The 27,419-nt window shown below is 55.8% G+C and overlaps 1 protein-coding gene across 2 annotated transcripts in view; it reads left to right on the top strand.

The window, feature by feature from the left end:
• Positions 1-22,636, top strand: part of MOSPD2 (motile sperm domain containing 2) — a 38,040-nt gene extending 15,404 nt beyond the window's left edge. For both annotated transcript variants that reach the window (XM_054165845.1, XM_054165846.1), the window contains exons 7-15: positions 379-417; positions 1,431-1,555; positions 8,762-8,932; positions 10,979-11,091; positions 14,302-14,398; positions 15,103-15,199; positions 15,731-15,860; positions 19,923-20,025; positions 20,678-22,636. In XM_054165845.1, the coding sequence (XP_054021820.1) occupies positions 379-417; positions 1,431-1,555; positions 8,762-8,932; positions 10,979-11,091; positions 14,302-14,398; positions 15,103-15,199; positions 15,731-15,860; positions 19,923-20,025; positions 20,678-20,824 (1,022 nt within the window). In that variant the 3' untranslated portion in view covers positions 20,825-22,636. The remainder of the gene's footprint in view (positions 1-378; positions 418-1,430; positions 1,556-8,761; positions 8,933-10,978; positions 11,092-14,301; positions 14,399-15,102; positions 15,200-15,730; positions 15,861-19,922; positions 20,026-20,677) is intronic.
• The last annotated feature ends 4,783 nt before the right edge of the window (positions 22,637-27,419 follow it).

Here is a 27,419-nt window from a genome sequence, read left to right as displayed (position 1 = left end):
CTCGGCTCGCCCATCGGAGCTCAGGAGTTTGGTCAAAGACCAAACCTCGAGGCAAGTACAACATCATGCTTCTGATTGGATCCTTTTTGTGACCTTTAAGGGGAAAGTGTTGGGGTGCTTCAACTTCTCAGCTCTCTCTGCTGAAGCAGAGCCTGGGGGCAGTGTGGCTTTACAAAGACTATTGCTGCTTGTCTCTATGGGAAGAGGAGGGCCTCAACTTGTTAAGCTCTTTTTGCTCTGGTCAGTAGCTGTTCCCCATACAAAAGCAAGCAGGCAGGTGTCTGACACTGAGAAGCCACTGTGTGCATGCCTGTGGTTGCTGTGCTGCTGCTGGAAGGAGCTGGCATTCAGATGGTTTCTTTCTCTTTGTCTCCCCAGCAAAGATAGTGATCTTTGAGATGCCCTGGATAATGAATGGTGAGTCCCTGGGTTTGCTGTTTCCTTTGGGTGGTGTTTAGATCAGGACAGCTTTTCAAAACAGCAGAGGGAGGAAAGCTGTCTCTGCTCAGGGTAGGTGCAGGTGGTGGAGTCTGTGAGATGTGCACCTCTGAGTCTGGCAGGCCCTAGGCTGCTTTCTGGCCTTCCTTCCAGCACTGTGCTGGGTCATGCTTGGGATGGAGTCCCTGTTCATCCTGTTGCCTTTTAAGGTTTGGGAGACCTGGACAGCCTGTTAAAGCTAGAAGGCACAGCTTTGAGAGATGGATGCTGACATTCTGTGTGTTGTGATGTGTTGCTTAATTAGCTTTAATTATGATGTCCAAGGAAAACCACTAGTCCTGTACCTTGACCATAAGAACACAGGATTTTATGCTGGCTTTCTCTTTCCTGTACATCCCTCTTTTCCCATCACTGCCCTGACCAGGGGGGCTGCAGGTGCTCTGTAGATCTAAGTCAGTGTCCTTCAAAGCAGCAGAGCATCTCAGACAAGAAGAGTACATCCAGATCCCTCCCAGCCTTTCCCTCAGATGTGGAATACAATTGAAATCACAGAACTGTCAGGGCTGGAAGGGACCTCAAGGCTCATCCAGTTCCAACCCCCCTGCCATGGCCAGGGACACCTCACACCACAGCAGGTTGCTCACAGCCACATCCAGCCTGGCTGCAAACACCTCCAGGCAGGAGGCTTCCACCACCTCCCTGGGCAGCCTGTGCCAGGCTCTCACCACCCTCATGGGGAACAACTTCTTCCTCACATCCAATCTCCATCTCCCCACTGCTAGTTTTGTTCCATCCCCCCAAGTCCTATCCCTCCCTGACACCCTCAAAAGTCCCTCCCCAGCTTTCTGGTAGCCCCCTTCAGATACTGGTAGGCCACAATGAGGTCTCCTGTCCAGGGGAGTGTGTTCATTACCCATCTGCTCCCTAGAGAATGCTCTTCCTCACCCCTGCACACCCAGCTCACCTCTGCCTCTTGCTTCCTGCTCTTCCAGCTGCTTTCAAGATCGTGAAGGGCTGGCTTGGCCCAGATGCAATCAGCATGCTAAAGTTCACCAACAAGAGTGATGTGCAGGAGTACATCAGTGCAGAGTATCTGCCCCCTCACATGGGTGGAACTGTGAGTACCTGAAGGGTTCCTGGCTCTGCTGGGAGAAGCTGAGCCTTGGCTTTGTGGCCTTCACCTGTGGGGCTGGGAGTGGGCACTTGGTGGATGTGGAGCTTCTGGAGGCTGTTCTGCTAATGGCAATTTCTAAATCATATTAATGTGGAAGAGGGTAGCTTGGAGAGCTTGGTGTCTGACACAGCTGCAGGAGCCACTGCTCCAGGCCATCTCAGTCTCTTGCAGTGGAAGGGGATAAATTCTCTGCTTCCACTGGAAATGACTTCATTACTCTTTTCTTTTTAGAGCTCTAACGAACTGGTTCAAGCCTCACTCCTTCAGCTCTGTCTCTGTCCCTCCTGGTGACCTGGAGATGGTGCTGATTTATGAAGCAAGTTCTGTGAGCAGAGCATGGACTCCATGGCCCTCTGCTCCAAGGCTATGCAGCCAAGACAATCCTGCTGCAGTTATTGTTGCCTTTGCTTCTGGGCCTGCACTTTAGGATGTGTGTAAAAGATTCTTCCCTAGGAGTGTATGAGGGCTGCAGAGAGTGTGCTGCATGGATCCTCTCCCAGTGCAGTCCAAGCAGCACAGCCTTCATGGAGGAGGCTGCAGCAGGAGGATGTTTTTCTTTAGCTGTGTTTGTAGGCTGTCCATGGCAGTGCAGTAGGCCCCCTGTGGATGAGCTGTTTGTACTTGCTCTTTCCCTGGGGTGTTTTTGGAGTTACAGCAGTAACAGTGCTTCAGCAGTGGCAGGAGAGGTCATGTTCCTTAGTGTGTGCGCTGAAGGTGGAGCTCTGGTAGCCAGAGCATAACAGAAGTGGTCTGGGGAACACCCAGCACTGAGGTACCCTGGTTTGTGTTTGGCTGAAAGCAGCAGCCTTTAAACAATGCTTCTGTGTAAAATGCTTGAGGGAAGGCCATCCCTGTCCCCTCTGGGAAGCTGCTGCTCAGCCTCCCCAGGCTCCTGGTGGAACTTCCTCACACCCAAGCTGAAGTTGCTGAACTACAGGAGTGAGCACTGCAGGAGGGCTGAGGATGGCTTTAGGAGGGATCTGAATGGATGAAGCAGTGGCTTTGGGCCTGGCTCCTGGTGTTGTGCTGTTGTTGCAAGGGAGGGCAGAGTTCTTGGCCTCCTTAGAGCTGAGTGGCTGCTGTCTGCTCTTCAGACCATCTCACAGCTGTACCTGTAGAGAAAGAACTCCTGGCTTTGCTGAACATCCTCCTGGAGGGTCTGGTTGAGCACATGATCTTAGAGTTGTCCTTTAACCTGCCTGGGGGCTGCAGGGTCTCCCTGCCAGTTAGTGATTGTTGGCCAAGTGTCTCCATGTTGCCCATCCAAGAGCACTGACAAGTTCCAGAATCATGGAAGCAGCTTACCCAGACCTATTTGTGGGCAGTGACAAATAATGTGTAGGGTAGGGACAGACTGGCTTGAGAAGAGCTGCAGAGGGTTTGAGTCTCATAAACCCAGCTGCAGCTGTGTGCTGAAGCCCTGCATGTGCTCTGGCTAAGGGCTGAGCTGTTGATACTTGGCTTGGATGGGCTTTTGGCCCCAGAACTGTCAGCCTCTGGAAGCACTGCCAGCAAACACTGCAGAGCTGTGCTGGGGATCTTCCCAGAGAGCTCCCAGGCACTGGCAGGAGAGCAGGACTGCATCTCTGACAGCAGGGCCATCCCCATGGCCACAGACACAGCTTCCTGACCTCTCAGAAGCTCTGTGCTAAATGTGGTTAGCTTTGGCTCTGCAGGCAGCTGGATAGTGCTCCAGCACTGCTGGTGGTGTCAGGCCTCCTCTCTGTGCTTTGCAGAGAAAGTGTCTGACTTGCACAAGTTTATTGCCCTCATTTTCCACCCTGGTGTGGGTTGGGTTTTTACCTCCTCATTCTTTGTTGTGTGTGATTTCCACACTCTTAGGAGCAGATCACCTGCACTGTGCTGTTGGCAAGGACAACGAAGAGCACAGCATAGCTGCACCTGATTTGTGCTCAGCACAGCACCATAGGCAGGCTCTTGGCACCTCTCCTCTGTTCCCCTGCTAGGATGCATCTTGGAAGAGCCAGGCCTGGCCAGGTGTAGACAGGTGGTAGAGTGGGTCACTGGCTGGGTGCCTGGGGGAGATCCTGGGAGTGTAAGAGCAGAGGAATCGAGGTGTCCAAGGGAAAGAACAAACAAATGCATCCTGGAAACAGAATTAGTCATGTTCAGCTGGGAGCCAGAGATTGCTTTGCTTAAGCAAGAGAGCTGTTGTGTGTCTGCATCAGGGCCCTTCAAGCTCCAGCCTCTCAGCTGAGTTGTCTTTCTTTGGTTTTCACTGGCTCAGGGTCACTCCAGGGATGAATCTGAGGCTTTCCTTAGCATGAAAATCCCTCTGTTAACTGTCAGCCAGCTGGGAAGGAAAGAAAATTACTTGCTTGGTTTTAGACAACTTGTGGGTGAAGCTGTCTGCAGAGCACCAGGAGTGCTGAAACTGATGATGGCAAACTGGAGCTTGGAGTGCTGCAGGACTTTGGAACACAAACTTGAGCTCTACTCCAGGCCTCATCAGTCTGCTGGCTGTGGCTGCTGCCCTCCTGCTGAGCCAGAGGAGCTGCACACCCTGTGCCTGACTTGGAGCTCTTGCCCACAGCATACAGAGGTCTCTTCACAGCAGGCTTGGCTTGGGCAGCTTTGGCTGGTGGAGCACTCACCTTCTTAGGGCATGGAGAGCAGCTGTGCAAGGCTGACACGCAGACACACAGTGCCCTGCAAGCAGGGGCGTGGGGGAGGGTTTCAGCTGCTGTGGCTAGCCACTTTCCCTGTGTCAGAGGTGCCTGCAGGCCCAGCTGCCCTCCCCTGGTGCTGGTACTGAGCAGTGTGTGCAGCCACAGTGCTGTGCTCTGAATCGCTAGCCCAGAGCTTGTTTCCTTGGAAGTGCCTTCTGCAGCTCAGCAGCCTAAGCCAAGACATCACTGGGTGCTTGGCATGGGATTTCATGGCCACTGCGTGCACAGCCTGGCAAAGGGGCACTGCCATGATGGGTCTGCTGCAGGTGCCCAGCCTGGCACTGCAGAGCCTCCCCACCTGCTGCCAGAGCAGGCCTGGTCTATAGAATGGCTGTGTCAGCACTGGATGGGCTGCCTTGGGCCCTGCCTCAGGTTCTCACCCTTAGGAGGTAAACTCACTGAGACTGATGGACTGGGACTTGTCAGGGGATCAGCTGCCGAGGCTCCCCAGCCTCCAGGGTGAGTGTGGCCATCCCATTGTCAGGGTCCCTTTGTCACACAGCCATCCTCCTGCCCTGTAAGGGAGTGAATAGCTGCTTGATCAGGGTGGACTGGCTCTGCCTTGTGCCTGCACATGGAGGGTGTCAGTGCTCTGCAGTAGTTGTGGCAGTCTGAAGCCTCCTAGCAGAGAGCTGGTCTGTTGCTGGTGCTCACAGCATGGCCTGGGGACCCTCAGCAGGGTGTTGCTTGAGCCAGAGCACTGCAGTTCCACCCTCCTACAAGTCAGAGACTGTGGCTTGAGCCAGTGGCACCATCTAAAGGCTTTTCCTTTGTACATCTTTCTTTGTCCTGAGAAAACAAGAGAGCTCCCCACAAGCAGCAAATGAAACTCCCTGCTGGTAGCAGAGTTCAGGAGCTGTGGGCATGGCTGTAGTCTGCCTCAGAGGAGTCCAAACTGTCCTTTCCTTCCTGCCCTGGGGAGGCTGACAGACTGAGTCAGTTTATAGGGTCTTTGAAAGTGTTTTAGAAGGCAGTGGGAACTGTTCCTAACACCAGATGTAATAAATATTTTGAGGATGTTAAGAGAACTTCTAATTAGCAAAAATGTTTGGATTTTTAACCATTTTTCCAATGGAAAAGGCACCTTTAGTGTAGCAGCATCAAGAACTCAAGTATGCAGCTTCTGCATGGCTCAGGTCCCTTGGGTATGCTGTTGGATTGGATTTGGCATCCCAAAAGCCAAGGTCTGGGCTGCAGGATATGTCCAAGGTGCACTCAGCAGCAGGTGAGGTGCGCGCAGCAGGTGAGGTGCACACAGCAGCAGGTGAGGTGCACTCAGCAGCAGGTGAGGTGCACTCAGCAGCAGGTGAGGTGCGCACAGCAGCAGGTGAGGTGCACACAGCAGCAGGTGAGGTGCACTCAGCAGCAGGTGAGGTGCACTCAGCAGCAGGTGAGGTGCGCGCAGCAGGTGAGGTGCACTCAGCAGCAGGTGAGGTGCACTCAGCAGCAGGTGAGGTGCGCACAGCAGCAGGTGAGGTGCGCACAGCAGGTGAGGTGCACACAGCAGGTGAGGTGCGCGCAGCAGGTGAGGTGCACACAGCAGCAGGTGAGGTGCGCGCAGCAGGTGAGGTGCACACAGCAGCAGGTGAGGTGCACTCAGCAGCAGGTGAGGTGCGCGCAGCAGGTGAGGTGCACACAGCAGGTGAGGTGCGCACATCAGGTGAGGTGCACACAGCAGCAGGTGAGGTGCGCGCAGCAGGTGAGGTGCACACAGCAGCAGGTGAGGTGCACTCAGCAGCAGGTGAGGTGCGCGCAGCAGGTGAGGTGCACACAGCAGCAGGTGAGGTGCACACAGCAGGTGAGGTGCACTCAGCAGCAGGTGAGGTGCGCACAGCAGGTGAGGTGCACACAGCAGCAGGTGAGGTGCACTCAGCAGCAGGTGAGGTGCGCACAGCAGGTGAGGTGCACACAGCAGGTGAGGTGCGCACAGCAGCAGGTGAGGTGCGCGCAGCAGGTGAGGTGCGCACAGCAGGTGAGGTGCACACAGCAGGTGAGGTGCACACAGCAGCAGGTGAGGTGCACACAGCAGGTGAGGTGCACACAGCAGCAGGTGAGGTGCGCGCAGCAGGTGAGGTGCGCACAGCAGGTGAGGTGCACACAGCAGGTGAGGTGCACTCAGCAGGTGAGGTGCACACAGCAGCAGGTGAGGTGCACACAGCAGCAGGTGAGGTGCGCACAGCAGGTGAGGTGCACACAGCAGCAGGTGAGGTGCACACAGCAGGTGAGGTGCACACAGCAGCAGGTGAGGTGCACACAGCAGGTGAGGTGCACACAGCAGCAGGTGAGGTGCGCGCAGCAGGTGAGGTGCGCACAGCAGGTGAGGTGCACACAGCAGCAGGTGAGGTGCGCGCAGCAGGTGAGGTGCACTCAGCAGGTGAGGTGCACACAGCAGCAGGTGAGGTGCACACAGCAGCAGGTGAGGTGCGCACAGCAGGTGAGGTGCACACAGCAGCAGGTGAGGTGCACACAGCAGGTGAGGTGCACACAGCAGCAGGTGAGGTGCGCGCAGCAGGTGAGGTGCACGCAGCAGGTGAGGTGCACACAGCAGCAGGTGAGGTGCACACAGCAGCAGGTGAGGTGCGCGCAGCAGGTGAGGTGCACTCAGCAGCAGGTGAGGTGCACACAGCAGCAGGTGAGGTGCACGCAGCAGGTGAGGTGCGTGCAGCAGGTGAGGTGCACACAGCAGCAGGTGAGGTGCACACAGCAGCAGGTGAGGTGCGCGCAGCAGGTGAGGTGCGCGCAGCAGGTGAGGTGCACACAGCAGCAGGTGAGGTGCGCACAGCAGCACGTGAGGTGCACACAGCAGGTGAGGTGCACACAGCAGCAGGTGAGGTGCACACAGCAGCAGGTGAGGTGCGCGCAGCAGGTGAGGTGCACTCAGCAGGTGAGGTGCACACAGCAGCAGGTGAGGTGCGCGCAGCAGGTGAGGTGCACTCAGCAGCAGGTGAGGTGCACACAGCAGCAGGTGAGGTGCGCGCAGCAGGTGAGGTGCGCGCAGCAGGTGAGGTGCACACAGCAGCAGGTGAGGTGCACACAGCAGCAGGTGAGGTGCGCGCAGCAGGTGAGGTGCACTCAGCAGCAGGTGAGGTGCACACAGCAGCAGGTGAGGTGCACACAGCAGGTGAGGTGCACACAGCAGCAGGTGAGGTGCACACAGCAGCAGGTGAGGTGCACTCAGCAGGTGAGGTGCACACAGCAGCAGGTGAGGTGCGCGCAGCAGGTGAGGTGTGCGCAGCAGGTGAGGTGCACTCAGCAGGTGAGGTGCACACAGCAGCAGGTGAGGTGCGCGCAGCAGGTGAGGTGCACTCAGCAGCAGGTGAGGTGCACACAGCAGCAGGTGAGGTGCACACAGCAGGTGAGGTGCACACAGCAGCAGGTGAGGTGCGCACAGCAGGTGAGGTGCACACAGCAGCAGGTGAGGTGCACACAGCAGCAGGTGAGGTGCACTCAGCAGGTGAGGTGCACACAGCAGCAGGTGAGGTGCGCACAGCAGGTGAGGTGCACACAGCAGCAGGTGAGGTGCACTCAGCAGGTGAGGTGCACACAGCAGCAGGTGAGGTGCGCGCAGCAGGTGAGGTGCACTCAGCAGGTGAGGTGCGCGCAGCAGGTGAGGTGCACACAGCAGCAGGTGAGGTGCACACAGCAGCAGGTGAGGTGCACACAGCAGGTGAGGTGCACTCAGCAGGTGAGGTGCGCGCAGCAGGTGAGGTGCACACAGCAGCAGGTGAGGTGCGCGCAGCAGGTGAGGTGCACACAGCAGCAGGTGAGGTGCACACAGCAGGTGAGGTGCGCGCAGCAGGTGAGGTGCACACAGCAGCAGGTGAGGTGTGCACAGCAGCAGGTGAGGTGCACTCAGCAGGTGAGGTGCACTCAGCAGGTGAGGTGCACACAGCAGCAGGTGAGGTGCACACAGCAGCAGGTGAGGTGCACTCAGCAGGTGAGGTGCACTCAGCAGGTGAGGTGCACTCAGCAGCAGGTGAGGTGTGCACAGCAGGTGAGGTGCGCGCAGCAGCAGGTGAGGTGCACTCAGCAGGTGAGGTGCACTCAGCAGGTGAGGTGCACACAGCAGCAGGTGAGGTGCACTCAGCAGGTGAGGTGCACTCAGCAGGTGAGGTGCACTCAGCAGCAGGTGAGGTGTGCACAGCAGGTGAGGTGCGCGCAGCAGGTGAGGTGCACACAGCAGCAGGTGAGGTGCACACAGCAGGTGAGGTGCACGCAGCAGGTGAGGTGCGCGCAGCAGGTGAGGTGCACACAGCAGCAGGTGAGGTGCACTCAGCAGGTGAGGTGCGCGCATCAGGTGAGGTGCACTCAGCAGCAGGTGAGGTGCACAGGGTCCCCTCAGAATGGATCAGTGTAAGATGCAGCAGGCAGCCAGTGGCACTGTCATTGTAGAAGCCCCCAGAAAGCACACAGCAGCTGCAGAAGGCACCTCTCATCCTCTGCAAACCTTGTGTTCTAGGACTCCTTCAAGTACAGTTACCCCCCCCTGGTGGATGATGATTTCCAGACTCCCCTGTGTGAGAATGGGCCCATCACCAGCGAGGATGAGCATGAGAGCAAGGAAGAGCTGGAGGCAGACCCCAGGGAGCCTGGGGAGCCGAATGAAGAGCTGAACCCCAGCCAGAAAAAGGTACCTGGCTGAAGCCTGACAACGCTGCTGAATGGTCCCAGAGTGGCACGGGTCTTGTTTCTGGCCTGACTTTTGCTTTATGTTTACTTTCTAACCCTTCTTTTCTGCCCTGCAGTTTGCCAAAAGAGCTCAGGAAGCCTGCAAAGGCTGCTTGCAGTCTGTCCAGACCAGTGTTGTGCTTCTGAATGAGTGCACTGTGGACCACATACTCAGTCTCTGGAGCAGAATGAGCTGTGCAGTAGAACTCAAAAGGTTTCTGTCTTCTGCTCTCCCCATTCTGACTCCCTAGTTGGTGCTTCTTTAGCCCTGGCTCTCTGGTGATGCACACCTGGCTGTCAGCTGCTGAGCTCAGTAGCTACATGAGAAGCAGGAACACTGCAATATTTGCCCTTTCCTGGCTGTCAATTTGCTTTCTTCAGCTACTGACCAAATCGCAACAGACCAAAGGTTTCATTTAGTCTCAGGGGCAATGTGTCCCTCCCCCATCACTCTGCTTTGGCAGTGTCCTTCCTGCAGTGATGCTTGTCCAGCAGCACAAGGGGACTGTTGGGCAGGAGGTGGTGCTCCAGAGTATGCACTGCCAGTCAGTGGGGCACCACCCTTGGAAAGAGTAGAGCAGGTCTGAACACAGCTGGGTCTGCAGAGCCACACATTCAGTGCCACAGCTCTGGGCTGAACTGCTGGACTCCTGCTTGCTGTGGCAGCTTGCTCCAAAGTTGTTGCTGGGTTTGATTTACTGCTTTACACTTTGCTTGGAGGGGACCTCTGGAGCTCACCCAGGGCATAGGTACACAAACAATCCCACAGCTCCCTAGCTGTTGAAATGCTCTTTGATAAGGATAGCTCTCAACTAGCAGACTTCAAGTGCCTCCCGCTGTGGGGACCTGGGAGCAGGTGATCTCTGAGGTCCCTTCCAACCTGAGCCATTCTGTGAGGTGATTTGTGGTTGTCTTCAGTACTTCCTGCATTCCCAGGCTTTATCTGCAGACTCTTGTGAGCACTAAGAATGTATCAGATGTATTTTACATGTGTGTGCCTCCCCTCACCCAGAGAGGAACCTGGGCAGTCAGTGCCTGTCCTTTAGGTGCCTTCTAACCTCAGGGTGTGCTGCTGTCGTCGTCACTGGGAGTTTTAGCCAGCTCTCTGCAGGACGAAGCCCAACACATAACTGGTGCCCACAGCTGCACACCAGGCTGCCACCACGAGTGTAGTGATTGTGAAAACGTCAGACTGCTGGCTGCTCTCTGTTACCAAACCTCTTCTACTCACATTTTGTGGCCCTTGCATTCCCATTCTCCACCTTCACAGAAACTCCAGAGAGGAAATGAAGACCATGCAGTCTTGAGTGGAATGAAAGCAAGGCTGAGCAGACTGTTGCCAGTGGATCTGGAGTCATCCTGTCCTTAATTCTGTGTTTCCTGTGTCTGCTCTCTCCCTGACCTTTTGTACTCACACCCAGCCTTCCCTCACTTTGCCCCGATAGGATGCACAGGCCTGCTAGCATCTGTTTCCTTAGTGTAGTAGGAAGAGAAGCTGAGAAGCTGAGATGCTGGAGCTTTGGATGCAGCAGTTGAGTCCACACTGTTTGCTTAAGCTCTCCAAGGCTGCAGAGTGGGTGCCAAGGCAGTGAAGATGTGAGCAGCTCTGCAATAAAGCCTGGAACTGTCGCCCTGTTTGCCTGTGTCTGTTCAGTGTGGCAGGGATCGTGCTGGGCTCTGTGCTCTGGCTGGAAAGGTTTGTGGTGGAAGAATAGCATCCCTAAAGGTGTGCACTTGTGTGACTTAGCCTGTCTGGAGCTTTCAGGAGCAGCCAGCTGGGCAGCAGGCCATGTCAGCTTTGTTTCACACATGTTGAATACATTCTGTACCCTACAGCAAACCCTTCTGTCCGGGGGCTCCACGCGGCATCAGGGCACACAGCTACCAAGCTTGGTCTGCCACAGAAACCACTGAGTTAAGCCTCCCCCTGTGTTTGAAGTAGCTGCATGACTGTGTGTGGTGTAACCCTGCTTTCTAGTTAATCACTCTCCCTGTCCTCTCTACTCAGATGAATTCTGTAGAGCAAGTTTCCAAGTCAGAGGAAACTGACAAAACAGAGACCAAACTCAAAAATGCCAAGAGAGCTTTAACCACTTTTAAAGGACCTTTGTTACACATCAGGTAATAACCCTTTCCTTCACCCTTTGTTAAATGCCTTGGACAGTGAGTGCTGGGCAGTTGGTTTGCACAATGAACTACTTTTGCAGCAGCCTGACAGGAAAGCAAGTTCTGAGCAGCCTTTTGGAGTGCTCTGCAAAGCTGAGGGTTGTGGTTGGGGTTTCCAGGTGCTTGGTGAGCCCTCTGCTCTGTCCAGTGGCCTGGTTTGCTGCTCATCACCAGCTGACCACTTCCTAGAGTGGTAGAAGCAGTTCCTGGCTCCATTTCTACCGAGGGTGTCACTGGGTTGATTAAACCTGCACTTAGCTGCCAGAGCAGCAGTTGTTTGGCATCGCAGTGGCTTGAGAACAATGCAGCTGCTGAGCTCAGTGCTGAAGTGTTTTGAATGGGTATGGTGCCCAGGTCCAGACTGGTAGTTGGCACCAATTCAACAGTGAATGAGTCCAGTTGATGGTGTGTGGCAGTGCTCCAGGTGCCCTGTCTGCTCAGCAGTGTTTTGTCACCCAAGGTGCTCACACCTTGCAGCTCAGCTGCTTGGTTCCACTAAAGCCAAAAGCAGCCAGCTGCACTTCTGCTCTGTGCTGCCTTCCAGGTTCAGATGCTTGCTCAGGAACTGATTTGGATGTTAACTTTTCACTTCCAGTTTGCTATCAGCTGAATGAAGAAAATATCTAATGGCTAGGTGCTTCCTTAGCTGATCTTGTAAGTGCTGTACTGCCTTGGCTCTGGGATGGATTTGAACACTTGTATGGGGGGACGCTCCCTGGGTTTGAAATGAAAATTAGCCTCTGGCCCTCTGGCAAAAGCTCCTGTCTGCAGCCTTCCATTCTTGTATGCAGGGCAAAAGCAGACTGCAGAACTGAGTCTGAAAGCATGCTGCAGACTTCCCCTCCCTCTAACAGAAGCAGCTCTGTTCTTAGCTCCACTTAAAAACACCAGCACCACCCTACCCCTAAACCTGGAACCAAAGGACACATCCCCACCAGATACACCACCACCAGCACCACTCTGTCCCTTGATTTCTGCTCTTGGAGTGAAGTGTTGGAGCTGATGGAAATTGCAGGAGAGAGTCAACTGCAGTCAAGGAGGGCAGTGCTAGTGCTTGCATTCTGCTAGTCCTGCCCTGCTGCCATGGAGCATGCAGCACCGGTGCCCCTTGCCCTCTGCTCCAGGGCTTCTGCATTTCCAGGTCACTCTGGGCACTTGGGGCTCTCTTAACACTACCAACTCTGCAGAACCTGGAATCAGTTTTCAGGTTCCTACAGTCTCTCTCAGACACTGAACTGAACTTCACTGGACTAAAGGCTTGGAAGGAGATGATCTTCAAGGTCCCCTCTCACCCAAGCCACATAGTGTCCTTTATAACTAGTCACAGCCACCTTTCCAGGGGACTAAGCTCTGTCAGTACCATTAGCTTGTGTCCTCCCTGATGCCAGCAGTGCCCTGGGAAGGGAGCAGCCCTGAGCACAGTTGGGAGCTTGAGGCACAGCAGCTCTGCCATGGTGAGACAGCCAAGAGCTGGCAGCATTTCTGTGCCTCTAACTGCTGCTGCAGAGGGCTCAAGGAGGCCTCCTTACACCTCCTTACCTGTCCCTGCTTGGTACCTGGTTCTGATGTGTGACCAAAGCGGAGTCCTTGTGCTCTGCTGTCTCTCATGTTTGTAGCCATGCTCCTCTTCCCTGGGTTAGGCCAGCATTGCCTTGTGCCCCTTGCTGTGGAGGACTGGCCTGCAGAGGCCTTCCTGCTCAGTGACTCTGTATTTGGTGAGACAGAAGCAGCTGCAGGGCTTACCCCACACACATCTGGGTGACAGAAGTGTCTCTGCAACAGGGGGAAGGCTCAGGTGTTGATTGCAAACCAAACACCCCCATGAGCTGCCCCACTCAGCCCTGCTGCTGGGGAGCTGGTTGGTTTCACAGCAGTGGCCTCCAGCCCAGTCCTGGGGGCAGTGCTTGTGGGTTTGGGGATTTTTAATCTCCAGTGATGGAACAGGAAGGATCAGTCTGTGGTGGCAGTGCTCCTCCCCTGAGCCCTTGCTGTGGCGCTGGCTGCTGCTGCTGTGTCTCCTGTGGCTCGTCTTGCCCTTGCTGCAGCACAGCATGAAGGTAACCCAGGCACACTGGAGCTGCAGCCCTCCCTGGCCCTGCTGCTGGTGGTGCTTGAGACTTGGAGAAAACCCCGAGAGGGGTGAACATAATGGAATCTCTTAACCCCAGCAGTTTCTTGCTTCACCAAGCATGTTCACTTCTTCCCCACAACAACACATCAAGGGGTGAGGGAGTTGCCCTGTGGCCAGCCTCATGCCCTGTAGCACACAGGCACTCCCAGGCACTCACCACTGCTTGCAGCAGGGCCAGTCAGGCTGGCTCCACAGCACCAGCTGCCCTGCTGGTTGGTTTGAAGTGAGAGCAGAAGGGATTGGCACTGTGCAAGGAGGTGTGCTGAGGGGAGGGGGCAGCTAATGTGAAATTGGCAACCTGGAAAAGGGCCCCGGGGAGGAATGGGACCTGTGGTGAGCGGCTCTGTGCCCAGAGTGCAGCCCTGGCTGGTGCTGCTGGCTGCAGTGAGAGAGCACAGGCTGGCACCTGGGGAGCATGGTGCTGGGTGAGCATGGCCCACCCTTGGCCTGGCTGTGCTCACCTGAGTGCCTGTTCCAAGGTGAGCTGTGGGTGTGATGTGGCTTCAGAGGCCTTCTGCACGGCTCCCTGAAGTGCAGAGGAGCACCGAGGACAGCGATGGCTGTGTTTGTGCACCTCCCCAGAGCTGTGTGCAGCGGGGAGCTGAGCTGAGCTGGGTGCTGCTGGCAGCTCTCTGCCTGCTTCCCTTCGGTGTGCCCTGCTCTGACCCCAGCCCAGGGCTCCAGCTGGAGCCCTGGTGGTCACACCTCACACGGGGGAGCGGAGGGTGCTGTCCCTCCGCGTGTGGCTCAGAGGGGCTGCACATGCTGCTGGCTGTGCTGCTGATGCTGCAGATGCTCTTTGGGTGGAGGCAGCCAAGGGCAGGGATCAGCAGAGGCAGCCAGGTGCACTTGTGGTCCCGAGTCCACCCTGAGCTTCACTGCAGGCTGTCTGCATTTTGACCTCACAGCTCCTGGGTGAAGCCTATGGAGTGGGGCTGCAGCTGTAGGGCTGGGAGGGCTTTTCTGCTGTAGCTTTCTGTCACGTGCTGTCAGGCCAAGGGAGCTCACTGCTCTTTGTTCTCCTTTCTGGCCAGCCCAGCAGAAGAGCTGCATTTTGGATCCAAGGAGACTGGGGAGAAAAAATGTCTGATTGTTCTCACCAATGTCACCAAAAACATAGTGGCCTTTAAGGTGAGTGTGGCTGTGGCCTGCTGTGCTCCAGTGACAGGGGAGCTGCTTTGGGTGAGCAGGCAGCAGCACTCTGAAACCCAGTTCCCAGTCTAAATTGTTTCCTCTCTTGTGGAGTTGAAGCAGATCACAGATACCTGCTGGCTTAGTGCCTGCTGTGTCCCACCCCAGAGCACTGGCTGGGGCAGAGCTGAGGGGATGCTCCTTCAGGCAGAGCCTTAGTGCTTGCTGAGCAGCGGAGGCTTGAGAATTGCAAAGTCATCTTCTGAGAGTTATTCCCCACTGAAATCTGGGCTGGGGGCAGGAGCAGGAACGCTCCAAACTGGTGCAGCTCCAGCTGCCTCAGGAGCACTGCTCTGCCCTGTGTCCTGGTGTGGTGTTCCACTGCCTTCTGTCTCCTCTGCACACAAAGAGCTGCAGTTGAAGCTGCTGACACATGCTCCAGCTGGTGTTCCTGACTCCTCACCATGGATCCCAGGGAGGAAACCAGCTTGTGTCAGAAAGGAGGAGAGGAGTGGTGGGGAGAGAAAGGTGCCAAGCTCGTGCCAGGTTGCTCCTGCAGAGTGAAGTCTTTGCCAGCCTCTGTCCCATGGGTGCAGCAGTTCAGCTTTTGGGGATTTCAGTTGGTACAGGATGAGGGAGGTTATGGAGCAGTCACTTTGGGTAGATGTTTTACTCTCTGCTTGCTTGGTGTTTCTTGTTGGCAGGTGAGAACAACTGCTCCTGAGAAGTACAGAGTGAAGCCCAGCAACAGCAGCTGTGAGCCTGGCACATCCCTGGATATCATTGTCTCTCTTCATGGTGGTGAGGAAACCCTGGCATGCTTGGTGAAGCTCCCAACAGGCTGCTCTTGTGTGTGACACCACTGCCTGCCTGTGCACAGGCTGCTGCTGCAGCCCAGGAGGCTGTCAGGCAGAGCTGGAGGAGCTGCCCAGGCTGAGCCGCTGCCACTGGACACCACGGCTGCTGGCTGCAGCCCACCAGGCCTCGCCTGGGCTGAGCCAGGCACAGTGGCAGCTCCACACAAGGGCTTGGTCTGCAGGAGGTCAGTTCCCTGTCTCAAGGGCAGGTGAGGTTGCTGGGAGTGCCTTCCTCATGCAGCTGCAGCTGGCTCTGCTCAGCTGAGGCTGTGGAGCCTGGGGGAGCTGCGGGCAGGGTTGCTGAGCTCGAGAGCGACTCCAGTGCTCCGATTTCCGCTGAGGCAGTGGCCAGTGGCCTGCACAAACAAGCCCTTGGTTTGAAGCTGTGTGTTCCACCATGCTGCTCTGCACCTTGCAGCAGCCCCCTCTGCCCCTCCAGCCAAGCTGCATTGTTGTGTTTGCTTCCCGGGGGCAGGCTGCGCAGCGTCCCTGCAGGATCGCTTCCTCATCATGGCGGCAGAGATGGACCAGCCCTCTGCAGCAGGGCTGCCAGAGCTGACTCACTTCTGGAAGGAGGTTCCTAGGACCAAAGTGATGGAGCACAGGTGAGCACAGCTTCCTTCAGCCACTGCCAGCCAGATCCCTGACACTTGCATGGCACTAGTGCGGGATTCTCTGGGCCCAGCTGGGTGCTTAGTGTCTGAGGCACATGCTCAGGCTTCTGGCCTCTGTAACTGAGGAGAGGTCCTGCTGTGCTTGCTGTGCTGGGGACAAGGGCAGTAGAGGTGCCTGGGTCTGATAACACATGGAGATAGCAGAGCTGCATACTTCATGGTGTAGCACAGAACTGCCACTGGGCTCTGCAAGGAGAAACAAGCAAACAAAGAAGATGGCCTGCACAGGACTCTGTGATACAGAGTCTAAAGCCATTCCATCTCTGCTGGGGCAGTCTAAAGCCATTCCATCTCTGCTGGGGCAGTCTAAAGCCATTCCATCTCTGCTGGGGCAGTCTAAAGCCATTCCATCTCTGCTGGGGCAGTCTAAAGCCATTCCATCTCTGCTGGGGCAGTCTAAAGCCATTCCATCTCTGCTGGGGCAGTCTAAAGCCATTCCATCTCTGCTGGGGCAGTCTAAAGCCATTCCATCTCTGCTGGGGCAGTCTAAAGCCATTCCATCTCTGCTGGGGCAGTCTAAAGCCATTCCATCTCTGCTGGGGCAGTCTAAAGCCATTCCATCTCTGCTGGGGCAGTCTAAAGCCATTCCATCTCTGCTGGGGCAGTCTAAAGCCATTCCATCTCTGCTGGGGCAGACTAAAGCCATTCCATCTCTGCTGGGGAGAGTCTAAAGCCATTCCATCTCTGCTGGGGAGAGTCTAAAGCCATTCCATCTCTGCTGGGGCAGACTAAAGCCATTCCATCTCTGCTGGGGCAGACTAAAGCCATTCCATCTCTGCTGGGGAGAGTCTAAAGCCATTCCATCTCTGCTGGGGCAGTCTAAAGCCATTCCATCTCTGCTGGGGCAGTCTAAAGCCATTCCATCTCTGCTGGGGCAGTCTAAAGCCATTCCATCTCTGCTGGGGCAGACTAAAGCCATTCCATCTCTGCTGGGGCAGTCTAAAGCCATTCCATCTCTGCTGGGGTGAGTCTAAAGCCATTCCATCTCTGCTGGGGCAGTCTAAAGCCATTCCATCTCTGCTGGGGCAGTCTAAAGCCATTCCATCTCTGCTGGGGCAGTCTAAAGCCATTCCATCTCTGCTGGGGAGAGTCTAAAGCCATTCCATCTCTGCTGGGGCAGTCTAAAGCCATTCCATCTCTGCTGGGGCAGTCTAAAGCCATTCCATCTCTGCTGGGGAGAGTCTAAAGCCATTCCATCTCTGCTGGGGCAGTCTAAAGCCATTCCATCTCTGCTGGGGAGAGTCTAAAGCCATTCCATCTCTGCTGGGGCAGTCTAAAGCCATTCCATCTCTGCTGGGGCAGTCTAAAGCCATTCCATCTCTGCTGGGGCGAGTCTAAAGCCATTCCATCTCTGCTGGGGCAGTCTAAAGCCATTCCATCTCTGCTGGGGCAGTCTAAAGCCATTCCATCTCTGCTGGGGCAGTCTAAAGCCATTCCATCTCTGCTGGGGAGAGTCTAAAGCCATTCCATCTCTGCTGGGGCAGTCTAAAGCCATTCCATCTCTGCTGGGGCAGTCTAAAGCCATTCCATCTCTGCTGGGGCAGTCTAAAGCCATTCCATCTCTGCTGGGGCAGTCTAAAGCCATTCCATCTCTGCTGGGGAGAGTCTAAAGCCATTCCATCTCTGCTGGGGCAGACTAAAGCCATTCCATCTCTGCTGGGGCAGTCTAAAGCCATTCCATCTCTGCTGGGGTGAGTCTAAAGCCATTCCATCTCTGCTGGGGCAGTCTAAAGCCATTCCATCTCTGCTGGGGCAGTCTAAAGCCATTCCATCTCTGCTGGGGCAGTCTAAAGCCATTCCATCTCTGCTGGGGAGAGTCTAAAGCCATTCCATCTCTGCTGGGGCAGTCTAAAGCCATTCCATCTCTGCTGGGGCAGTCTAAAGCCATTCCATCTCTGCTGGGGAGAGTCTAAAGCCATTCCATCTCTGCTGGGGCAGTCTAAAGCCATTCCATCTCTGCTGGGGCAGTCTAAAGCCATTCCATCTCTGCTGGGGCAGTCTAAAGCCATTCCATCTCTGCTGGGGCAGTCTAAAGCCATTCCATCTCTGCTGGGGAGAGTCTAAAGCCATTCCATCTCTGCTGGGGCAGTCTAAAGCCGTTCCATCTCTGCTGGGGAGAGTCTAAAGCCATTCCATCTCTGCTGGGGCAGTCTAAAGCCGTTCCATCTCTGCTGGGGAGAGTCTAAAGCCATTCCATCTCTGCTGGGGAGAGTCTAAAGCTGTTCCATCTCTGCTGGGGAGAGTCTAAAGCCATTCCATCTCTGCTGGGGAGAGTCTAAAGCCGTTCCATCTCTGCTGGGGAGAGTCTAAAGCCATTCCATCTCTGCTGGGGCAGTCTAAAGCCATTCCATCTCTGCTGGGGAGAGTCTAAAGCCATTCCATCTCTGCTGGGGCAGTCTAAAGCCATTCCATCTCTGCTGGGGCAGTCTAAAGCCATTCCAGGGCTGCTGTGTCAGGTCTGTGTAAGAGCTGGCAGGTGCTCCTGCCTGTGCTGCCCCTGTGTAGCACTGAGCAAGTGCCACTGCAATATCCATTTCCCCTGCACCTTCCAATCCCCCTGTGGCTCTCTGCTCCCATCATGCTGTTTCCCCTTGCCTTCCAAGCAGAGTTCATTGTGGTTCTCTCTCAGCCAGAGCTCTCAGGGTCATGTCAGTGAGGTGCTGGTTTCTCCTGGGAGACCTTTGTGTGGTGTGTGTGTGTTTAGGCTGGGGCTGGCCTTGGCTTGGGGTCTGGTTGGTTGGGTTTGGTTTCTTGTTTTTGCTTGTGGGGCAAGGGTTGAAGCTGCCTTTACCCCCCACAGCCAAAATGAACATAGAAAAGCTGTTTCTGGGAACTGCTGCCTGAGTTTTGCTCTCTCTCTGCTTCAAATGCATCTCTCCACTTCCACAACAGAATCTGCACCACATGAGTGCCCTTCAGCTTCCTTTCAGAAGTGTTTTAGACACAGCCTGAAACAACAGGGAGGGATTGATGAAACTCCTTCCTCCCAGTGCAGCACTTCTCCTTACCCTCAGAAAATGCCAGCACTCTCCAGGTGATCTTTCCCAAGCAGTGGCCAAGTCTAGACCCCACAGCACTGTGCCATGCAGAGCAGGGCTTGGGGAGAGAGCCTGCCTGGGACTGCCTTCTCAAAAGCAAGGCTCTCCCAAGGCAGGAGCCAGCTGCAGCCCCATGCCTGATCCTTCTGCCACCCCTCTCACTGCTCCTCACTCACAAATTCCCTAGGCCAAGCCACTGCCAGTTTGGGGATTGGACCTTCCCCCCCAAAGCATTCTGTGACTCTGTGAACTGATCACTTGCCAGGCAGGCTGTGCACAGCTTGCTGCTGCACACAAACCTGGCCTGGGTTTGGTATTAAACCTGGGTGAAAGGCAGTGGGGAGCAGGATTGTCTTTGTACCTGTGTGCAGGTGCCTGGCCTGAGGAGTCTGCCTAGGTTGTACTGCACCTCTTCATCCCTTTTTGCTTGGTCTCCCTGGAGAAGTCTTTGCACTTCTCTTTCCAGAGCAGCCTCAGTTTAACCCTTGCCCTGGCACTGAAGTGCCTGCCATGCTAGCAACCAGCTGCTGCTGTGTTTGGGATTCAGGGAGCATCCCACTGCCTCACACTGTGGCTGGGAATTCTGCTCCTGCACTTCCAGCTGCAGGAGGCAGACTGTGTGAGAAGTGTTGTGGCTGAGGGTTGCAGTGGGAGGGAAACCTTCAGCTGTTGCTTGCTGTTCCATAGCTGGTTGCACCTGCAGTGGTGTTTGACTGGCACAGGGGCACTGGGCTCTGACTCTGGCAGGATGCAGGTGGAGCTGAGCATGCAGATAGGTCTGTAGCAAAGCTGTCCAAAGGGGCTTGGTGGGCCTGGGGAAGCCTTCCAGGACTGACTGTGGGAGTCACTGGGAGCAGGAATCCATCACAGCAGAGGAGGAAGTGCCTCCAGTAGCTCTTAACCGCAGAGCCTTACCTTCAGGTGGTGATTTGTGTCGCTCATGCCCCTGCCCCAGGCTCCGCTGTCACGTGGTGGAAAGCAGCAAGCCTGCTTCTCTGACGCTGAAGGAGAGCTCCTGTAATCTTCCAGCCAAGACCAATGAAGACTTACATGTGCAGGTGAGAGTGCTGGGGGCTGGGCACGGCTGCAGGAGGTGCCAGGGGCAGGCAGTGTGGCAGCCAAGCCCTCTGCTGCTCTGCCCCTTGCGGAGCTCAGCAGCCGAGAGCAGCTGAAGCAGTGACCCTGGTCTGATCACTTTGTGGAGCAGCAGAACGCTGTCCTGGCTGCAGCCTGCTGCCCCCTCCTCTGTGTGTTACACGTCTGGGCTGCCACTGAGCCCCCCTGCTCTCTTCTGCTTCACCTGCTTGCTGTGGGCAGTGTGGGCTCTGCACAGCTGAGGAGTTGGAGCCCCACTGAGGAGCAGGGTCCTGAGTCTGTGCTGATAGGAGAGGATTCACAGAGTCACAGAACTGTCAGGGCTGGAAGGGACCTCAAGGCTCAGCCAGTCCCAACCCCCTGCCATGGCCAGGGACACCTCACACCGCAGCAGGTTGCTCACAGCCACCTCCAGCCTGGCTGCAAACACCTCCAGGCAGGAGGCTTCCACCACCTCCCTGGGCAACCTGTGCCAGGCTCTCACCACCCTCCTGGGGAAGAAGTTCTTCACTAAGAGACATGTGAGGGATTCTTCTCTTTCTTGGCTGTCTTGTTTCTCTCCTCTGTGCTGAGCTCAGGAGCTCTGGCTCAGCAAGGCCTCCATTTCTCTTCCAGCTCACTCACCTGCTGCAGCTTCACAGGAGACTGCAGGAGCAGGTTGACCGCTGCCTGTGGTTCCAGCAGCTGTCACTTGTGCTGTTGCTGCTGTCACTCACTGTTGTTGCCTTCTGCTTCTACCTGGCCTGTGTCCAGAGAAGCTAAAGAGAGCTGCTGTGCCCTGGATGTGCTGCCTGCCATGGCTGGTTAGAGCTGGGGAGATGCCAGTGCCCTGCTGGGGATCTGGAGGGGCCCAGGCGAGGCCTGAGAGCCCACGGCCACGAACAAGGACACTTTGCTGAAGCCAAACATGAAGCACTGAGTGACCTGCAAGGGAGGCTGCTGGCAGGGGACACCTGGAGCAGGGCACCAGGAAGATGGTACAGCTGGGATTTCTTTCACTGTACAGCTCAAGAGGTGGGAGGAGGAAACCAAATGCCACAGACTTTGCCACTGTTTAGGTCTTTTCCCTCTAATCAACCACTTTCAACACAGTATTTAACTGCTCTCAGCCTCTTCATCCTTGCTCTCACAGAGGTGCAAGCAGTCAGCTTTGTGTATCCCACAGGTTAACCTGTTCAGGCAGGAAGATCTGCAGAGATTCTCTGGTGCAGGTAGATGCTGATTGTGTTTGTACCTGATTACACATGCCCATAGAAAGGAAGGGCTTTGGTACTTCAGGCTCACTGCTTTGCTTCCATTGTTTCAGTTCCTTCTCCTTGTGCTTCTGCTGTATGCAGAGTCCCTGTAAATGTTTCCTGCCAGCTAGCACACAGCCATGGGGACCAGAGGAGAGCCCTCTCTGATTCCAAAGACACTGATGAGGTAGTGATGAGCAGACACCCCTCTGCCTGCTTTGCTTTGGAGCTTTGTGGGGGCAGCTCTCAGTCAAGTTGCAGGAGGAGTGTGAGGGCTGGTGTGTGACGAGCTGTTCCTGGCTCCTGGAAAGGCTGCTCAGTAGGCAGTGTATGAACAGCTCTGGGCTGTGCAATATGCTGAAACTCACAGCAGCCAAGGCCAGGAGGATCAGCTGTGGTTGAAGGCAGCCTGGCAGTGCTGTGTCTGCCATCTCCCAGACCTGAGGAAGTGCTGTGTGGGGCTGAGGAGGGTTCCTTGCTCTCACTGCTGTAAATGTGTGCATTAAAGTGATGGACACTCCAGAGCAGGCTGGTGGCATCTTTCATACACTGAAATGTTCACTCCTAATGAGCTCTAAAACTCTCAAATCATTTCTCTGCTGGGATTAATTTTTGCTGCAGATGGGCTCTGCCATAGATATCCAGTTGTGTCTGCTGACTTCAAGAGAGGAGATTACTGAGGCAGCCTGGGGCCACCCCCAGGCTCACCGTGCCTGTGCAGGGTGGTGCAGCCATCACTCCCAGGAGCCAGAAGGGCAGGTTGAGCAGCACTGAGGAGCAGATGGACCTGTGCAGGAGGCAGCAGCCTGCTGACTGCCACAGCTCCTGGCAGCAGGCAGGGCTGCAGGAGGGTTTGGGGCACAGCCCTCTGGTCCCCTGAGCTTGCACAGTCTGGCCACAGCTCAGTTTTGCTGAGCTCTGCATCAATCTCATTGTTCTTCCTTTTGCTTCTCAATGTTTTGTTTTCTTCAGAAGCTGCCAGCTGCTGCTCACTGCTGGCTGTGAGGCTGCTGTTCAGCTTCTTGTGCCCTGCATGCCCCTCCCGTGCTGCCAACAGAAGGAGCTGTGTCTGGGTGAGGAGGGTAGCAGGGTCACTTGTAACCTGGAGGTGGTGGTGCCCATGCCCTCAGAATGCCCATCCCTGACCTGAGTGGACCCAGCTGCACTTCACTGTAAGGCTGCAAGAGGTCTGTTCTCAGAGCCTTTGCCAGTGGGACTTGGGATGTTTCGGTGCTTTGGTCTATTTCCAGTGTTTGGTCACTGTTGGCCTTGCCTTTGTATGATGAAGCAGATGGAGACCTTTTCTATTTTAATACCTTTTAGAAGCTGCCAAATAAAGATGAGGAACTCTGTAGAGCTGTGTGCTTACTGCTTGAAGGACAGCTGTGTCTGCTGGAGGCTCTGCTGCCCCTTCAGAGTGAGCAGGGGGCGAGGGGGGATGAGTCCTGCTCTCTTGTGTGATGCAAGCTGTGGTGGCACTTGGCAGGCATGGAGTGGGTGCTCAGGAGTTCTGGGGGTGTCTGGCACAGCAGCATGGCTGTGAGGGTGGCTGGGGCTGCATGGATCTGAGCAGCAGGCAGCTGCTGCCTCTCGTGGTGTGGCAGAGGAGCTGGCTCTGTGTCCCTGCACTGGCAGCCCGAGGGGCAGGCTCCCAACCTGCAGCTGGAGGTGACCACAAACACCAAGCCCCTGGGTGCAGAGGATGGCACAAGCTCAGACGCTCGCCCTCCATCCATGAGCACCTCGTGGGACATGTCCCCATTCCATCCCTGCACTCCTCTACTCCCCTGGTGTCTTGTTGCCTGGAGGTGTCCACTGCTCTCCCCCTGGGTGGGTCTCTGGTTGGTGCCATGGCAGCACTGTAGCTCCGGGAGCTGCTCATTGGCATTACCAAAGGGTACTCATTGCTGTAGTGCTGAGAGATGGCAGGAGCAGGCTCAGCTCTGCTGCTGCAGCTACCTGGCTCCCAAGCCATGAACAGCATCACAACTGGGAGTGAGGCCCTCCTGGAGCAGAGGCAGTGCAGCAGGGGCAGGACAAAGGCTGCAACCTGTGCTTGCTGCAGGTGTGCAGCCTCCCCAGGAAAGAGAGAGGATTTCCTGGTGGGGATTTGAATGAGCCAGGGGTTGACTGCAGCTGGGGAGGTGCTTGCAGAAGTCTTTAGCCAGGCAGCTGGCTCAAGGCTGGGAGGGGTGCTGGGTGCCTGGGAGGGGTGCTGGGTGCCTGGGACAGCAGCACTCCTCCTCAGCAGCTAAACATAAAGGAAGCAATATCTCTGCAGTGTTCTATTATATAGCCAGGAATAAGAGCACCAAATAGCCTGTGGGAATAGACCCCAAACCATTGTTGCTCTCACATGTCATCTGCCATGCAGCTTTGACTTCAGCTGTGAGGGTCTGTTTGTTCCCTAAGGAGCAGCCAGGATGTGACACCAGCAGTAAAAGCTGCACTTCCCAGTATTTGCTGCTCGAGATGCCTGACCTTAGCCTCGCCAGCAGCTGCCTCAGGAACAGGGTCAGGGTTGGTCACATTTCCCATCCAGATTTGTTTTTCCCCTAAGAAGGATTGGTTTTTCCCCTTGTGTAGCTGACAGCCATCCTTGACATTGATTGTCAGGTTGATTTCTATCAGCAGCGTGAGAGGCAGAGCTCTCCCAGGCAGCTCCCTGTGGGGTTTGTCACTGCCTTTTGCAACAGCTACTGCCACTGTCAGGAGCTGCTTCTGGCAGCCCTGCAGCAGAGGGGGCAAAGAGCCCTGACTGCCCCCTGCGATGTCAGTGCCTCTTGAACGCGGTCCTGGGCAGCACAGAGCTGAGCCTGTGACAAGCCTTAGTGACTCCTGTCAAAACACCTCCCAGGAGCTGCCCAGTGTTGAGGAAAAAGAGCTGGAGACAGAGGGAAGAGCAAACTTCGTGGAAGTTGAGGCTGGCTGATGTCTCTTGGCAGTGACTCCTTCACACCTCACAGCCAAGGCTTCAACTTCATTTCTGATGCCAAGGGCTGGAAACTGCACTCACTGCTCACCACACTGCAGCTGTGCTGAGCAGCATCCATTGGTTACACACAGAGCTCTGTGACAGGCTCCAGACAGCCTCTGCATGAACTCACTTCCCTGAGCAAGGCCCTCACTCCTTGGGCCTGGCTGGGGCCACCAAACTCTTGCTGTGCCATGCTTGAACAAAACCAAGCTGAAGTATGAATCTGCAGCCTGCCTTATCCTGAAGGAGCTCTCCCCATCAGGAGCCAGAGACAGTGAACCCTAGAGGGCTGAACAGCTTCAGGCACTCAGAACTCATTTTCTGGTTACCCTTTCCCACAAGCCCTCAGCCCCAGGCTTCAGCTGCAGCCCCCAGGCTGGCTGGGTGCTGTGTCCCCATGTTCTACTTCGCAGCATCACTCCTTGCTCTTACCCAGCAAACTGAAGCCCAGCACTCTTCCACGTGTTCTGCTACCAGATCTGAGGAGTCACCAAGGAAATGGCTTTCCAAGTCCTCTTATCCCAAATCCTGACCTAAATCTCCTCCAGATGAAGCCCCATTTCCCGTGAGTGGTGCCAGCAGCAGCAGTTCCAAATGCTCTGATCAAAGAGCAGTGCTGTGATCTCCATGGGCTGGAGTGAGCAGCACTCATAAATCATTGAAGGCTTCGTGCCCAGTGTCTTTGAAACGCTGCTGAAGGAGCAGCTGTGATCACAGCTGGACTAACCTTCCAGAAGGCAGCCAAAGAGACTCCCAGAAGCTCTCTCAGACTTGTTGGTCTAAGCTCTCTCTAAAAACCTCAGCACTTTGAGGCTTACAACGAAGACTTTGAGCACCCTGTGCAGAGATCTAAGGAGTTTACACTGCAGGCAGAGTTCTGATCTGAGGTAGGAAGGATGGAGTAGGTTGGTTAACAACACCCAGCAGTGAGCCCTGGAGGAGCTGCTCTTTGGGGTTATGACCTCTGTGTTGTCTGAGAGACTCAGCACACACTAAGCCGCCTTGGTTTGCAGCCTCAGCTGTAATGAGCCCGTTCCAAACCCAGCAAATGCTCCAGGGGCCTCTACCAACAATGAAACTGAATCTCATCTTCAACAACTGGGAATTCACAGCCTCACTCTGCAGGCTGCAGCAGCTGAGGCAGCGTTCCTGCACCAGCTGATCCTGCTGTCGCTGCTCCTCACCTTGTCCCAGTGGTCCTCATTTTATCCCAGTGGTCCTCACAGCACAGTCCAGCAGCCTCTGCCAGACTCTGTTACTGCCCTCACTGGCACCGACGTTCTGCTCCTAGCTTGGCCCCGTGGTGTTTGCTGCCTCCTGGAGGCAAACAGAACTGTGCACCCCCTGTGTGCTAGCTGTGAGCCTGACTGGTCCCTGGCTGTGCCCGAGCTGGCACTTGTGCATAACAGCCAGGGACAACCCAAAGCCCCAGGTAACCCTCAGCCTGGCTGCAGGAGCAGGCTGTGATGCTGCCTATGCAGACCCTTTGTTCCCAGAACTGAACCCTAGGCTGAAGTCCCAAGCAGGTGAAGCTTAGCAACCACAGAGCCCTTCATAAACCCTGAGTTCTGTACAACTGGGAATTGCAGAGCAGTTGGAGCTGGAAGGGACCCTTGAAAGTCACCCAGTGCAACCCCCCTGTGGTCTGACTGCTCCATCAGGTAGCCAGGTGGAAGCAGTTTGTTCCTTCCAGTCGCAGCCAGGCTTTGGTGACTGCTCAGCATGTTGACCTCAGCAGCCATGGCAGCCTGTTGATGACTGTCACTGCCTTAGCTCCAAGCCCTTGCTGGGGCTCAATGCATCATTTGCACTGCAAGCAGCAGCTCCCTGTGAGGTCTTCTGCCTGTTGCCAGCCTCCAGCCGGCACAGAGGGCTGGCTCTGCCTGTCTGTGGCCACCCACGATGCAGACACAGAGGTGGAGCCATGGGCTCTGGGCGCTGTGGAGAGCTGCCTCAGATCTGCCTCAGCCTCACCTGAGGGGAAGTGCTGTTAAGCAGCATCTCCCTCACCCTGCCTGAAGCTGTCTCTCGCCCACATCAGCAACCCAGGCTTGTTCCCTTCCTTCTAGGGCTGCCCTGCCTCGTGCCAGCAGCTTGGCTGTACCCCCAGCAGGGCTGCCCTGCCTGCCCCCCCTCCTTCCCTTGGCACTGCAGGAGCCTGGCTGCCATATGCCAGGTGTCAGCATGCATCGCCCTGTCCCGAGCAGGATCTGTATCTGAGCTGGCAGTGCGGAGAGCTGACATCAGGCCCCAGATGTCACCTGCCAGAGGGTGCTGCTGAACGGAGCCACTCCGTCCCCACCTGCTGGGCACTGCTGCAGACAGCAGCCTCTGCTGCAGATGCGGGCTGCTGCTGCAGAGCAGTGATCCCCTGGGAGCGGGGGGGGGGCACTTCTCATAGCTGAGAATGACAAACCGGCTGAGCCTGGCTCTTGCTGAGGTCTGGGGCTGTTAGCAGCGACCCTGCAGCCTGCTCTGCAGCCTGTGCCTTTGCCTTCAACCAACCCAAATAAGCAGAGAGCTGAAGTGTGTTGTGCTGGAAAGCTCTGGAACTCCTTACCTTAAACAAGTGCTGTGGAAATGAAGGGATTCTGGCCTTGATGCCAGCAGGTAGCTGCTGTTGGCTGATGGAGACGTTTGCCAGGCTGAAGTGGGTTATTTTTATCAGGGCTCTCTTCCCATTAGCACATTCCCTGCTGGCTCGGAGGATTATGTCTGTGTTGGCTTGGAGGCTCACACCAATTTGTTTTGCTACAGAATCAATAAAAATGAAAGCTCCAATGACAATGAAGTCCAAGAAAGCCCAGCTGGAAAGCATGCAGAATTCCTCTTTGCTAATTAAAGTCTGTGCAAAGCACAGCCTCGCAGAGGCACTGGGGAGCAGGGCGGCAGAGGGAGCACGCTGCCACTAACACGTTTCTTGTAGCTGTCTTTCAGGCCAGACAAATCACTGCAGCATGGTAACCCAGCACCTGGACAGGCAGCAAGGCTGACAGGGGCTCCCTTGCTTTGGGAAGGGAAAGGTGAGGCTGAGAATGCAGTGGGAGTGTGTACAGCATCTCTTGCTGCTGGGTGTGAAAGCACTGCCAGCCACCCTGCACAGCAGAGTCAGCAGGAGGGGACTGCAGTGGGCTCTGGCACAGCT

This window comes from Dryobates pubescens, chromosome 12 (genome assembly GCF_014839835.1).
Source record: "Dryobates pubescens isolate bDryPub1 chromosome 12, bDryPub1.pri, whole genome shotgun sequence".
NCBI classification, from domain to species: domain Eukaryota; kingdom Metazoa; phylum Chordata; class Aves; order Piciformes; family Picidae; genus Dryobates; species Dryobates pubescens.
This window is presented reverse-complemented; position numbering and strand designations above follow the sequence as displayed.